This window comes from Solanum dulcamara, chromosome 12, assembly GCF_947179165.1.
Source record: "Solanum dulcamara chromosome 12, daSolDulc1.2, whole genome shotgun sequence".
NCBI classification, from domain to species: Eukaryota; Viridiplantae; Streptophyta; class Magnoliopsida; order Solanales; family Solanaceae; genus Solanum; species Solanum dulcamara.
The window spans coordinates 12,210,758-12,227,687 of NC_077248.1; the positions used below are offsets into that span (position 1 = coordinate 12,210,758).

Genomic DNA, 16,930 nt, shown 5'->3' on the forward strand with positions numbered 1-16,930 from the left:
ACAATACTCCTTTATATTTCTAACTTATGATATGTTAAGACGTTTTACTATGAAATTTCTTCTATTATGATTGAGGGTGAGCTAGAGACTTGTCTTAGCCCCGTTAAATCAAATAGTTAGAGGTATTGTTGGACATATGTAAGTTGAAGATTTATTATGATTTCCGCTTGTTTATTTATCATCATTACCTATGAAAGGCCAAAAGAATGCTAAGAGGCTTGTTTGAGATACTTTCGGGTTTCTCATTCGCCATGTCACGTCTAGGCCCTAGGCTTGGGTCGTGACAATAATCGTATTCCAAGAATTTTTAATTGGCATGTTGTTGCGGTCAAGCCCAAATATGAGAACTTCATATCTAGCATCTTCAGTGAGGTATATTTTATAAAATTCTATTCATATTTATATCAAATGTATATGTATCATCTGATGCTTATTAACTATAGCTTAAGATTATTTAGTTTTAAATTCTGCATTGAATCAGTATACATAACATTTATGATATATTCATTATTCTTGAATCTCATACATTAGGTCTCTGTCATGATAGTATGATACATATTGATCGTTATTTTTGTTATTCATGTTTTTCACTCTAATTCTTTTTTAGTATACATGCTCCAATCTTGTCGCAACACAAGATGAATTGAAATCACTTGACATCCCTAGTAGTCAACCTTCTACTGAAGCTACAACATCAGTTTTCAAGGCCAAACGAATGGAACCTCAAAAACTTCCCGGCTTTGAGGACTTTCCAACTAACCCACTCGAAGAATTGTTAAGAAGATCCGGTCTTGTTGCTGATACATCTTCTCCACTTTCTACCCAAAGAATGAAGACTACCCCTGGTAAAAAATCAATTTCAGTAGAAACGGCTATCAAAGACAAATATGTACTATCACAAAAATCATCAAAAAATCTGTTTTTACTACTTCAAAATTAGTGGCAAAATCAGTGGTAGGAGATGAATCTTTTAGTTAATTGGACCAAATTTACTAGGTGTATGTCAAAGCATTAAAGAAGTCTCTAAAGAAATACTTAAGTTATTAGTATAAGATTTAAGTTAGTCAATATACTTTTAATATGTTGATATATTCTGATTTTTCATTTTATTGTTTTAAGGTTGACCGAAAGTTCAAGCGACTCAAGAATAAAATCGATTTAAATCATACAGATCTCTTGAAAGCCATTGCAAATATAGTTCAATCACCCTCTTAAGTATAGTATTTTTTGTTAAAACAATTGAATTGGTTAGTATGTTACAATTTTTATTTTTTATAACATTGTAGATCCCTGATCATGACCTGACTGGCACATCAACTCCAATTCAAAACGATGATTTTGTTCAACCATTCCATGTGGTTGAAGAACCTGATGCCCTTGATAAGGAGCACAATAATGATCAAATTAATGTTGGTGCCCCTGAATCACATGAACAATCTCATGTCCAAAAAGATATCCAGGTACATAAATTATTTATAAATTAATAAGTCTGTTTTTTAATTGTCATACTTATTAACTACTCGATACATTTCATAGTCATGTATCAGATCTATAATTTTCTAATTTAATAGTCAGTTACAGAAGTAATTGTTATTATTATAATTATAGAAAGCAGAACCATCCAAGAATCCATAACAAATGGAGGATGGATCACCACATCCTATGAAATCAGATGTTGCAAAAGATTTTGAAGAGGTTGTTGTTTCTAATACATTAAAGGTAATGTATCAGAACAAATTTTGTGATACATTTTATATATAAAAGTTTAGTATTGACATGATTCATTTAATTTAGGATAATGCATCAAAAGAAACAAATATTGACATGAAAGATGCAACTGACACTTCTGAAATGATTGACAAAATGAAAGAACAGATTGAACTGATTGATAAAGACAAAATCAAGCCTGGTGTATCGATAATCTTTCCACACTTGTATTTGATTCATTATCTTTAGTACTGATTAGTATTACAAAAAATTTAGAATATACTAAATTATTTACAATTTTTATTATTCTCATAACAGAATTCCATAACTTCAACTTCTATATCGTTCAAAACTCAAGAAGTGATAGATGCTCTTATATATGGAATTTCATTATCGATCACACCATTGACTATTGTTAGTCATGAAAAGTAGTCCAAGCTGAATATTTACTATGCGATATCCAACTACCTACCACTCTTTCATTCAAATCCGTTGTGTTGCCAGATGATGCGAAGACACCTCTTCCACGCAGTAGAATGCCTTCGAAGATCTTAAGAGTTTTGATAAAATGACTTTCAGATTCTAGGGATATTTCCACATGTTTTAGTTTGAGTTGGTTGATTTTATGGGGACTCAGTACCTTTGTCTTATTTAACATGTTTCTACATCTTTAATTGTTTATCTCTTGTTGTTGTTGATTAGTCTCGATTGTAATAGTGATTCTCCTACCGAAGGATTAGAGTGGATGTCAATCACGGCGGGTGAGGATCATGACATCAAATTAGTTGAATAAATTAATTTAGTACAATGAAAGATTGACAAAAATATTTTTAAATTTTTTTATCACACCTGTGTTATTACTTGACTGTATAGTACTTCCTTTGGCTATTTTATCTGTCGTTTTAAATTTTTTCCACACCCTCTAAAAGAAAAAGATAGATATAGATTATTGAGTTATTCCTATTATTAGATTTTTTTAAGAATAAATTTGTATTATGAAAACATTACTTTTTAATGCTACCGGGTATAATTGAAAATAATTACAATTTTTTGTCTTAAATTTTTAAAATGTTATTCCCTTCGTTCCAATTTATGTGATGCAGTGACTTGAGACTAAGTTTTAAAAAAAAGACTCACTTTTGAAACTTGTGTATAAAATAAGTCATAAATATTTGTATGATTATAATTTCTTTTTATGTATTGTATGATTATAACTTTTTTATGTATATTTTAAAATTAAATTATTATTAAATATAAAAATGTATTTTTTTTAAATTGATAAAAAAATAAGTCATAAATTGAAATTAAAAAAATTATTATTTTGAAATAATTTTTTTGAACCAAAATAATAATTAAAATGTGACGGAGAAAGTAATTCATTGCGATGTCAAAGCAAGCCAATAATTTGTAGTAAGACGATTGAGCATGACATATTTATAGCACAACTCAGTCGACTATTAGATTGGCACTAAGTGGCCATTTCATCATTATACTCTATTGGTGAAAGTACCAACACTAGATTGTGCATGATGCAATCAGCCACTTTATTTGATTGAGGATATTACACCAATATTCACGTTCAAAATAAACTCAAATATAGGTAATTTATTTACTCTATTTTAAATTTTATGAATTGAGTTTAAAATAATTTAAATTAAATCAATCTCATCACATTCAAACCTTATATCTTCTAGGATTTATATATCCATTATTTCTATTTGTAAATTAAAATTATTTTTCTAGGATCAAAATACAACAAAAATAATATATCTAGAAAATTTCATAATTGAGGTCTAGATAGGATAGAAGGTACGCAGATCTTTAGCAAAATCGAAAGAAATTAAACTATATATATTTATTTTTCATTGAATATATTGAGTGAGTCATCTTAATTATATGTTTATTTGGTTGGTATAGTGTTTGGTGACTTTCCACTTCAAAGTCAAGAGCTTATTTTTTATTTTCTTGAGTTGAAATTTATCAAATTGTATTTACAAAACATAAATAGCAATTATGTTAAAAAAAATTAATTAGATTAAGCAGGTCAAATTTGTGGTGTTATGACCCAAGCTAATTTTTAACCCATTTGAGTCCAACTTTTTTTAATCCAAAATAAATTCGGATGGATCATGACCCAATCCTGTTTTTAACTCAGATAATTTTAATCTCTCCAATTTCAGCCCAATCTGTCCATTTGAAACTTCTACTTTACTTTATTTTTTGTTCTAATTTATGTGATAATATTTAAATTTTGAGAGTTAAACAAATTGTACTTTGATCATAGTTTCTTATATGCCTTGTCTCACATAGATAGGTAAAATTTAAGATGAAAGTAATTACCCCACGTAAATAGGTAGGAAGAGAAAGATACAAAATTGTATTTTCATGTACACTCAATATCATTCTATAGCCCTTTTAAAAAATATCACATTTAATTTTTATACTAGAAATTTTTTAATTTCAACATTTCATTTAACTCCGTTATAAAAATAACATAATGCTTAATACTAATAAAACTCAATGAGCTATAATGCAAAAATCTTCTTTAAATTTTTAAGATTCATTAACCAATCAAACTAAAGCACATAAATTTTAAACGTACAAATAATTAGAAAGTTGCTACGTCACCAAAATGAAGTGAACTAGGTAAAAAAGAAGATAGGACAAGTTCTATTTATGTTTACCTCAACCACCAACTAATTCTTTCATCACTCTATTAACTAACTAATTACTTCCTATTTTCCCTCTATAAAAACCCTTTTAAGGTCTCACTACACTCAAGCAAAACACATAATTACATTTATTACTAAGATAAGAAAATGGAAATGGTTGGCAAGATTGTATGTTTTGTGTTATTATGCATGGTGGTGGTTACACCCCATGCAGAGGCCATGAGCTGCGGCCAAGTTTCGTCTGGGTTGGCTCCTTGCATCCCTTATCTTACAGGGCGCGGTCCCCTAGGAGGCTGTTGCGGTGGTGTTAAGAGTCTGTTGGCTGCAGCTCAGACCCCAGCGGACCGGAGGACAGCATGCAGTTGCATAAAATCAGCAGCTAATGCTGTTAAAGGACTTGATACGGGCAAAACCGCTGGTCTCCCTTATACTTGTGGCGTAAACATTCCTTACGAAATCATCCCATCCATTGACTGCTCCAAGTACGTTAATTTACTATTTTATACTATGAGATTAAATAATATAGTAATAACATAAAACTGTCTGTTTGATTTGACATGAAGTTTAAAAAAAAAGAAAATTAAAATTTATGGTATAAAATTAAATATTAGATATTTGTGTGATAAGTATTTTAAAGTTAATTGTTACTATTAAATATAGAAATGTGTTATTTTTTTAGAATTGATTAAAAAGAAAAGTAAATCATATAACTTTGTACAGTAATTATTTTGTGATTCAGAATGAACGGTTTCTACTACCAATACTGTCGTACGTCTAACATGTTACATAAGGATGTGTACTTCCATGCGATCAATTAAAGTAAATAATATAACAGTTAACAATTATTTAATTCTAATATTTTATATGACATGATTAATACCACAAAATTAAAGTGTATTTTTGATAGATTCTACACATTTTTATTTCAGATCAAAAGATTTAAAAGTCTTGTTTACTTTTTAAAATTTCGTGCAAATAAAAAACAAGACAAACAAATTAAACCAAAGAGTGTAACATAAATTGTCTACTAAGTGAGAAGATTATTGTACATATATATATATATAATAATGTTTCTTGGTTAATTAATGTTGGTTTAATGTGAGGATGCAGGGTTGGCTGATCCACTACATAATCTGGAAGTAGCTAATTATAAGTAGAAGAATAAAAGGGATCGAAAGAGTTTGATCCTGCTTATGGATCCGTTTCTACTTTTTGTTATTTTGTGTCTTGTAATGAAACTTTTGTGGTTGGTTGTTCTACCATCCAATCTTCATGTATAATTCATAATTAATATATACTTCTTACTTTCTTAGCTTTAATCAATATGATCTAGTTAGATCACTAAATTATGTATTTGCAGAATATTCAGTTACGTTAATTAAACACGTGTTATTTTATGTTGTCATATTTAATTTATGTACTGAAGAAGTATATGTTCTTAATAAGCAACTATACAAAGAAGCTTTAAGTGCAGAATTAAGTAAATCAAACATAACAACATGTTTCAATATTTGAAGTCCTTTGGAAGTTCTTTTGGAAAATGGGTTATATTTGTTTGGGTTAAGATAGACAGAGGGTCGGACATAGATTTCAATTTAGGAATGGATAGTTTTTAAGAAATTTGGATTAATTTGGGATAATTTGCAGGTTTCCGTCCAAATAAGGGTACAAAATATGAATAATCACATAGTATAACGAGGTTAAACCTAATTATTAAACGAAAATTGAAGACTACTTTTAACCCTTTTTTTTACAATAGACCCTTGTGGTCAGGTCCTTCTCAGAACCCTGCACAGAACGGGAGCTTTAGTGCACCGAACTGCCCTTTTAGGACCAAAACATCACTCAAATATCATTATTTTCTTCCAAAGATACTTAACACTTCAAAAGCCTCATTCTCTCCTAATTGACATGTCATATCATTAAAGCCTCATTTGTTTTAATAATAGACTTATTTTATTCATCAATCTCATTTAATTAAAACAATAATCTTATTATTGTTTTCATAAAAATATATTAATTTATTAAGAAGAAATTTTCATACTTGAGAATTTTTTATCATAATACTTTTTTATGCTATGAAAAATATCTTCTTAAAACTTACTATAATGCCATCAATTTTGAATACTTATAAACACATATATTCAAAAAACATATTGATATACAAATCACTCATGAACGTCAATTACATTGATTAATCATATATTGTATGATGGTGTCACAACCCGAATTCGGGTGTGATGGTGTAACATCCCCTAAAAACGTTGTATATGATGTTTTAATTTTCGCCTATACATGATACAACCTCTGTATTTTGGGCATAACTTTTCATAAGAATATCCAAATTGAGTGATTCAAATTTTTGAGTAACCATAGGATCATTACCTACAACTTTTCTGAAGATCATATTTTAAAATTCGGAGTTTAAGTAGGTCAAATAAATTAATTTTGTAAGGTAGGATGTTGTGACGGAAATGAGTGTTGATAGAAGAAAAATCATATCTCACTGTAGATTTATCCAAATTGGTTTATTCTTGAACGATATGAAACTAGACTTCCATATCTATAATTCTTATGAAGACACCAAATCCTAATAAGGAATTTATCTTATTCGAACGTAGCTCCCAAAAAGAGTATTCTGTCAAAAATAACTCATTTCACCTACCATAGAAAGATCTAGATACATTTGACATCACTCATGACATAAATTTTTCTCCATTTAACATCATCCATGACATCAATATATTCCACTAAATTTTCAGATTTTTTTTATAATTATTTTATTTATTATTAGGTCCCTCTTTCCCACCTATAAATACCCACCTTATTTCCTCATTTTATTCATCAAGATTTCTCAAGCAAATCTTCTCTCTATACACTTCTTTACACATTCTCAAATATAGTTTTAGTTCTTAGTGGTGAAGAAATACTATTCCGGTGATTCATATATTCCGGATAGTACACAAAACGTTCCGGCAAGGAGAGAAGCTAGGACTCAAGAGTGTTCATTAAGTCTTCCGGTACCAACTAAAGCTTCGGTTTCCAGGTATGTAAGGCTTTAATGAGAGTATTCCTTTCACTCTCATGTCTAAATTATTTTGATTATATGATAAATTATATTTATTTTCTTTAAGCTCTACTCTAAGTTATGTGTGTGTTTATCCATGGGTTCTTCCACCCATGTAGTCCAAAAACTCTTTCAATTAAATATCTTGATTTCAAGTAATATTTTTGTTATGGTAATTTTTATTTTTTTACTTAATAGTATGAATCATGGTTAAACTAATGATTATTGATCTATTTTGATACAACATAATTTTATAGGTATGAATTGATGGATTGCAAGTAATTTATTTATTTATATTTTTAAAGGTTCTTGAAATTCATGGTGGGTTGTCTAAAGCATGACTTTTAATTAATGGATTTCAAAGTATTTATGTATATTTATTTACATACATGTTTTTAAGTTGAAGTGATTTGAACCCACCTAGTTTTACTATGTTTTTAATAAAGTTTGACTTGAAAGATTTGACTCCAAATAAATATTTATGAAAGCAATATCTATGATCAAAAAGGGAGTCTTATGAAATGAAAGAATGATGAAATGATATGAATCATGGATTCTTTATGCAATAAGGACAATTCTTGCATATTTGAATTATCAAATGTTTTAATGAGCTATTCTACCAAATATGATATTTGAATTCTCAAGTTATATGTTATAAATATTTTGAAGTATTAAACTATTCCGTGAGATTGACTTAGCACCGAATGAGGCATTGAAGTGGGATTCGATAAGGGAATCCTAGTAGCAACCCCTTGTCTCATTAACTATGTGCCAACATAGGAGCCCTTGTAGGCTTAGGCTAATGGATCCATAAATAGCCCTTAAAGTTAAAGTTAAAGAAATGAATGAAGTTGACGGAGTTCTACCCGGCAAGTAGTCTCCCCGGCCAACGTAGGGGGTTATGTTGGATTCCATGTAATAGCTCGCATGGTCTTAAATGTCGGTTATGGTTAATTTCCCACAAAATGAATGTTTTAAAGGATATCTATATGATTTATTATGCATACATTAAATTATATTCCATATTACATAAATGTTTTAATGTTTCCTCAATGTTCATGCATCCTTACATACTTAGTACATTCAAAGTACTAACGCATACTCTTTTGCCTACATGATATCACCATGTAGGGATCGGTGCTCCTCCTCGTTCTCCTCCACGTGGCTAGTTGATATTCCATTGGAGACTACTTTTGGTGAGTTCCCATGTTCCGGGAACAATACTCCTTTATCTTTCTAGTTTATGATATGTTAAGATATTTTACCATGACATTTCTTCTATTATGATTGAGGGTGAGCTAGGGACTTCTCTTAGCTCCGTTAAATCTAATAGTTAGAGGTATTGTTGGACATATGTAAGTTGAAGATTTACTATTATGATTTCCGCTTGTTTATTTATCATCATTACCTATGAAAGGCTAAAAGAATGCTAAGAGGCTTGATTGAGGTACTTTCGGGTTCCTCATTCGCCATGTCACGTCTAGGCCTTAGGCTTGGGTCGTGACAGATGGCACTCATCTCAACCCACCAAGACAAGTCAGTCTAAAACTCAATGGAAAGTAAATGCGGAAGTAATTGAGATAAAACAAGGTTTAACTTAGTCAAAAACAAATAAATAATCTCAAAATCCTCCAAGACTGGTTGTCACGTGTACAAGCCACTAATACATTACCGAAGTACGAAAGAAAATACAATCACAATGTTTTTGTCTCTAGAATAGGACTAAAACATAATAAAAGAGTAAGAGGTGTCCACTAGATGAATGCAACATCTACCTCAATACTCGAAATGATAGCCTCGGATGTGTTAGAAAACACTAGGAGATCAAGCTGGTACAGGCTCACAACCTACACAAGTGTAGAAGCAAGGGGTGAGTACCAAACAACACGGTACTCAACAAGTGGATAACTAAACTAATCAAAGCTCAATACATACAAGTACTCATGTCATTCCAACCGAACCTCCTTAACTACAACTTGCATAAAACCAGCCCAATTCTACACTCTACACAATAATAATAATACAGTCCACAAATACTCATTAGTAGTCTCATCAAGTGAGTTATATCAATTCAAGTTCAACATATACAGAGCAATAATGGAAAACACAAATTCACAAATATCAACAAAATGCGATGCAATGCAATGAAATGATGCATGTCTGTCCTATCGGTATACATCCGCTGAATTACAGTCTAAAACCCATAGGGAATATTTTTGTCCATGTTATCTGTCACGGAGCGTGTGGCCCGTCCCCTCAATATACATATTCTGCCATAGAGCGTGTGGCCCGAACCCTTTGTTTCATAATACCTGCCACAGAGCGTGTGGCCTGACCCCTTTGTTTCATATCATTTTCAGTCTCAGCGCAGTATGTCAGAACTAATGTAATCAATAAATGTTCATATGATTCACGATAATAACATGACAACAACAATAATTTTTTCTATCTCATATCAACAGTCATTTCACATGTTCAAATAAATCCATAATCTCATCACATCAATTCCACCAATACATGTTATTAGATCGTCATTTTATACCCCTCATCTCCATTTTTAAGGCCAATTATATAGTCAATAAGCCAGTCTAATTTTCATTACTCCCCAGTGCACATAACAAGGAAATACAAGCATCTACAAGCTTAAACTGAGATTTAGAAATTCACTTGCCTCAACTAATCAAACAATCACTCCGAAATTGAGCCTTCCCCTTTTGTTGGGCTTCCAAATTAATGTAATATAGTCAAATAGATAATCACAAAAAGATTTCAAAACTAACAACACCCGTATTACTATATATCTAACCTAGACCCAAAAATGCACACAATTCTATAATCAAATTTCTAATCGTGATACCACCTAACATGTCAACTCCCATATTTTTTTTCGAATTTCAAGACTAAGGTTCAGTTTCAGTTCCTCCAAATATCATAAATCTACTGATATTTATATAATACAATACTCTTGCTATTTAATTACAGATCTCAATATATTAAAGCTTAATTTATAATGTGATAACAAAATAAAATTATTGACAATTGAAGCCACCTGGTTTACGAAACCAGTGGCGAGAATTGACCAGAAGTACAAAATTTGCCATTCATGGCGTTTACTTCCTTTTCAATCATTGGAAAAATCATTACCAATCTTTGCCTTATCATTGGCAATGATTGTCCCACTAATATTCTTTCATTCTAGGTCCAAAAACTCAAGACAAAAGCACTCAAATTTGTATTCATTTACTTCTTCTTCTTTTTCTTTTCAACCTAGAATTATAATACTAATTCCTTACTCATATATGTAGCCATCAATCTAAGTAGAAAACATAATCGACTCTTACCTGAAGCGTTCGCCGAAGCCACGATGAAAGTTTGATTCCTTTAGTTTGAGGGTTTGAGAAATTAATTGTGTTATAAAAAAACAATAACCCTTTTTAACTTATTTCAATAAATAGGTCAAGTGGTATATGGAATTAAATAAACTATTAATTTGATCCACCAATTAAATTAATTCTCTAAAATTACCCATCAACTAATTAACCGAGGTTACCGAAAGGTCCAAAATTTCAACTTACATTTACGAAAAGGGTCTTCTACGAAAGGAGGAGGACTCGTTCTCAAAATGACCTAATGGGTCATTACAGATGGATCAATAATATTAAATGTCAATTACCTATTAAAAAGAAATTAATTGTGTACTTTGAAATTCATAGTTACAGTATTATCATTTTTGAAAATAAAAATAGAAAGCGAATAATATTTTATATTAGAAAATAAAATTTTGATCTTTATTAATAAGCATATTAATCTCGTATAATGTGTGAATAATCGAATTTAAATAGATAATTCAATTTATTATTACTTGTGTTTCGTGAGTTTAAGATGAAAAGAATATATATTGGTGGTTAATTGTATGATAAGATAAAATATAATATAATAGTAATAAAAGAATAAAAAATTATAATGTTCTTTTAATTGGGTGTGGGCATGGGGCTATCAATATGGATCGGGGCAGATAGGAGAAAAAAGATGGGTTAAAATTTAAATTTGTCCAATAGAAAGATGTCACGTAATAATTAATAACAATAATAATTAAAAAAATAAAAGGTTGTTAGTTTTAGGGGTAAAAATGGACCAAAAAGGTAGAATGAGGGGTATTTTTGGCCCAATAGATGGATGAGGGGTATATTTAAACCTTTTCGGATAGTACATGAGTATTTTTGGCCCTTTTTCAGTATTTTTATTTATTCATATTTGACTTAATATATTCTTTAAAAAATAGAAGAATAATTTTATTATATCATTCTATTAATTATTTTTTTCATTCTGTTTTACCTAATATTATTTGATTTAGTATGGTATTTAAGAGGGAAAAAAACTTTTGAAACTTATGGTCTAAAATAATTCTTAGATTTTTATGTGTTTGTAAATCATTTCATTAAGGGTAAAAGTGAAATTTTAGAATTAAATTATTTCTAATTATAGTAAAGTCAAATTCTTTTTGAAATGGATTAAAAAGAAAAGGATGTCACATAAAATAGAACAAAAGGAGTATAAGTTATTGGAAAATGAATACTCTCTAATTCAATTTATTGTTCTACCTTTTTTCTTTAGTATGTTTTAAAAAAATGTTTTATTCATAGTTAGTAATTTTTTAATTCTAACTTTTTGCCTAATGTATTTAAAATCATAAAATTAAAGAGAATTTTAATATATTTAACATATTTATAATATCAGACGATCAAATTCAAAAGATTTCTTTACTTTTTTAAATTTCGTATCAAATCATAAGAGGGCAAACAAAATTGAAACGGAAAAACTTACCACAAACCAACATTGTCAGTCGATTTATTAAATAAAATATTTTTTTATATTTATTTAATTAAAAATAAATGAAAATTTAAATAAACTTATGGACAACAATGTCAGTTTCTTTTTTTTTAAAAAAAAATCTCGACTTGTATGTTGGTTTATGATATTTATATTTTTTTTCCCAAAAACAATGTACAAAATCGATGAAAAATTGTGTGAAAACAAAAGAGGGACATCCCTTGGTTTCAATCCGCTCCACTTCGATTCATATAGATCCGCGCCGCATAAATTCATCCAGCATAATTTTTTTGTTATTTTTTTTAATTGAGTTTAATATGAAAAATAAAATTCATAATTTTTTTTGTTAATTAACATCTCAATAACTCATTAATTATTACTAGTTAACATTTCAACAATTGTTTCTTAATCGCTAATTAACTCTAATTAACATTTGTCTAGTTTAAGTTTTTTTTTAAGTTAAAATTAAAGTCAAAGTTTAAGATAAAAAATTATATTTTTTTATTTTTACTAATTACAAAGATTTAATTTTCTTCGGGTTTCTAATTGATACCTTAAACTCTCATAAATCCGCAACCCGCCTTGCCCCACATTAATTTTAATAATAATTACTTCAATCTGCCCCACCCCGCCTAGCTCTAAACCCGTCCTGCCACACCCATTGCTATCCCTGGGTCTCTATAGAGATATCGCTTTTGTTTGAGAATGCCTTTGTCCATATTATATTTTAACATATTTTTTAAAAAAAATAATTAAAATGTAAATATTTATTTTTAATATAGTGGATAAGTACAAGTGCAAGACATCAGTAATTTCAGCAATTTAAAATAAATTTATAGTTTTCTTTTAATACTAATCCTATTATTAAATAATCACATAAAATACTAGTAATTAAATTTATATTATTAAAACACAATAATAAAATAAATATTTTTTAAAAAAAAGTGTGCGTCCAATATAAGTCATAAAATGAAACGGTGAGAGTAATATGTGTAACCTCGAAAAGCGTTATTGAATTTAGCCTCAATATGTGTACCGGTCATTAATTAATCACTTCCTATTTTCCCTCTATAAATACTCAAAAGGTCTCACTAGCTTTTGCACCCAACAAACACAATACATTTGCAATATCCTCCAATTCACTACTACTCTAGCTATATGGAAATGGTAGGCAAAATTTCATGCATTGTTATTTTGTGCATGGTGGTGGTTGCACCCCATGCAGAGGCATTGACATGTGGTCAGGTTACATCTAGCGTGGCTCCTTGCCTCCCTTATCTTACGGGCCGTGGCCCTCTAGGAGGCTGTTGTGGCGGAATCAAGGGTCTATTGGGTGCAGCCAAGACTCCAGCGGATCGAAAGACAGCATGTACTTGTCTAAAATCAGCCGCTAAAGCTATGAAGGGCATTGATGCGGGCAAAGCCGCTGGTCTCCCTACAGCTTGTGGCGTAAACATTCCTTACAAGATTAGCCCTTCCACTGACTGCTCTAAGTATGTTATTAACCTTCTTTTCTTCTAAATACTTATTTTATTATGCTACCATTGGTAATTAAATTGATTTGCAATAACAAATCTAATAAATTAGAAATTTTTCATGTATAAATAATTTAAAATATATAGTGCTTTCATTTTTAAATATGTAAATTTTATTTCAAATATCTTAAAACTAAAGTTAAATTATTTGCTCCTTGAAATTTGAAACGTGTCACATTTTGGCTGATATGTTTAACGATCACTCCTATTATACATAACCATGTCGTGCTAATATACTTGGTTAATGTGGTAATTAATATATGCAGGGTCCAGTAAGGCTAATCAGTGCAATATGGAAGTAGCTAGCTAGAGTATCATGAGGAGAAGAATAAAGATGGCGTGGAGTTAGTTTGATCCTGTTTGTGGATCTAGCTATTTTGTGGGTCTTTAATTTGGAGTCATATTTAGTTAAGAGTGTTGTAATGAAACATTTGGGGTTACTTACGTTGTATTACAATCCAAATCTTTCATAATAATACGTTATTTTACTACTATCTTATTTAGTTCATAATAATTCTTAATTTTACTATCTTATTTAGTTCATTTCTCTCGAGAGAGATATTATTGAACTATCAAAGACTGAGAACCTATACCTATATGTTGTATAACAAATTGCAAATTAATTTAAAGGAAGACAAATAACAAAGTACTTATTTCCTTGTTTATTTTTACTTTACTTTACACACCTCTTAAAAATAATAATAAATAAAATATATTTATATTTTATCATATCATATTAATAGTGTGTAGTTTTTAATGGTGAGGAATGAATACTACATATAAAACAAAAATATTTTTCTCATAATATAATAAAATAATCAAAAACACACCTACATTATTCATTTTTTCCGAGTTTTATACCTAAATTATTGGAAAAATGAGTTTCATACTTAAAATATCACTTATTAGTTTGAGAAACACACATCAGTAGTGTATTTAATACACTGTCTACTTTCTCTATTTTTTTGAAAAAAAAACTTGCCTCGTGGCATTCCACATGGATAAAATATTACACTTTGACAAAAATTAAATAAACTATTAATATTAGTTAAAAGTTAAATACTAAATTATTTCTATCACTTTTTGGGTGGGAGATAGTAATGTTTTATTCTTTAATTTTAACTAATTCTAATAATTTATTTAATTTTTGTTAAGGTGAAATGTTTTAAGAGTGTAGTATACACACCATGATTAGAGTAGAATAAAAGAGATGTGTTTCTCAAACTAAAAAGTAATAGTTTAGGTACGAAATTCACACTCTCAATAGTTTAGGTATGAAACTCAAAAAAAAAGGATAGTGCAGGTGTGTTTTTGATATTTAGTGCAGGTGTGTTTTTGATACTTATCTCTTTATTTTTTAAATTTCTTATTTAGTGTTCGGTATTCACATTGGATCTTCAATTAAATTCGAATAGCTCACTGTAGGTCCATTTGAGGGTGATACTCTCAACAAAATTTTCTCTAAGATTTAAATTCAATAATTTTAATTAAAAATGAAACAATCTCACTACTATACCATCCATGTTGATAATAAAAGTGATAATTGAAATGGAAGTTGGAGACTAAGGAGCAGTGGCGGTCCCAATAAATATTTTGCCCCAAGACATATTCAGAGTCACAACTCAGAAAGATTTTTGCATTGATATTCCTTAAAATACTTTTATCTCAGAATAATTAAAATAAAATTGATTAATCTCTTTTTATGAATCGGAGGGAGTATTAGATCAAACTATTAACTTTCTCTTGCCAAGTTAGGAGTTATTATTAAAAGTAACATATTTGTGTCTAATATAATTTTCTCAAATTTGATGAGCCCTCTAAACATACTTGAAAGGTCTTTAATGTTTAAAGATATAAGGGAAAATAGTCAAAAAAAGTTCTTAAACTATTTGAAATGAATAAAAATGTTATTTATTTATAATTTGGTCTAAAAATACTCTTGCTGTCAATATTTTAGTTCAGAAATGTCTTTATTTTTATTTAATGGGTTAAAATGCCCTTTTTCAAATAAATATATATATATTTTTTTTGAACACATTTTATTCCTAATAATATTTCTTTTATTATCAAATGTTTATTCTACTTCAATTAGAAAAAAATTAAAAATATTTCTTATTTTATTATAATTATTTTTAATTGTTATTTGAATAAAAATTAATGATTTATTTATGATGATCTTATATATATGAGATATATTATCCGTTAAAACTTAGAGTACATGAAATTATTCTATTTTAATTAATAAAATGAGATTACGAAGAATAAAATAATTTCTACATTTTTATTACTTAAATATTTAAAAAGAAAGAAAACAAGAATAGAATTCCTTAAAAATAATATTTTTATAAGGAACAAGATTTGTTTTTTTTAAAAAAATATATTTATTCGGAAAAAGACATTTTTGATCCATTTTATAATAATAGGGGGATTTTGGACCCATTAAATAATAATAGGGGCATTTCTAGACCAAAATATTAACGACAATGGCATTTTTGGGACCAAATTATAAACGAAAGACATTTTTGTTCATTTCAAATAGTTTAAGGTACAGTCGATCGACGGAAGACATCTCTGATCCACCGATTTACCACTGAACGGCTTTTTCTTTCATTTTTGACCCTTTTCCCGAGATTTAGAAATATTACCGTACTATCTTCTATGTTGTTGAACACGTTTAATTCCCCTAACAATTTCACCTTTACTATCAAAATAATTATTGTCGAACTTGGTTTTTGGCAATTTATTTGTATTTTGTGTTAGCTTGTTTAATTTGCAATTCTTCATTAGTATATTTATTCGCGCCACATAAGGCTATTTTATCAAGAATATTTTTTATATTTAGGGTTCGAATTATAGCATTCTGAATAAAGGAAGAACAATCTCATCCACTACATCATATTCTTTGATGGTTACACTATTGCGCATCATCAAACGATATAAAAAGGAAAGCTAGAAGTCCAGGACAATTATGAAAGAATGAAAATCAAGAGATGAATTTAGACAAAGTATAAATAATTAAGTAGGCATTTGGTCATAGTTTCCGATATCTTTTTATTCCCTTTATTTATTTGAAATTTATAAAGTTAAAAGTTTTGAAATAGAATTGTATTTGATTATAT

General features: G+C 29.0%; 2 protein-coding genes across 2 annotated transcripts; both read left to right on the plus strand.

Annotated features, from left to right (window-relative positions):
* The first annotated feature begins 4,477 nt into the window (after positions 1-4,477).
* On the plus strand, positions 4,478-5,539 carry LOC129877205 (non-specific lipid-transfer protein 2-like). The gene is made up of 2 exons (XM_055952690.1): positions 4,478-4,861; positions 5,490-5,539. The coding sequence occupies exons 1-2, from the start codon at positions 4,527-4,529 to the stop codon at positions 5,497-5,499; spliced, it is 345 nt and encodes a 114-aa protein (XP_055808665.1). The 5' UTR covers positions 4,478-4,526; the 3' UTR covers positions 5,500-5,539.
* A 7,901-nt stretch (positions 5,540-13,440) lies between these two features.
* LOC129875604 (non-specific lipid-transfer protein 2-like) lies at positions 13,441-13,797 on the plus strand. The gene has a single exon (XM_055950897.1). The coding sequence runs from the start codon at positions 13,441-13,443 to the stop codon at positions 13,795-13,797; it is 357 nt and encodes a 118-aa protein (XP_055806872.1).
* Positions 13,798-16,930: the final 3,133 nt, after the last annotated feature.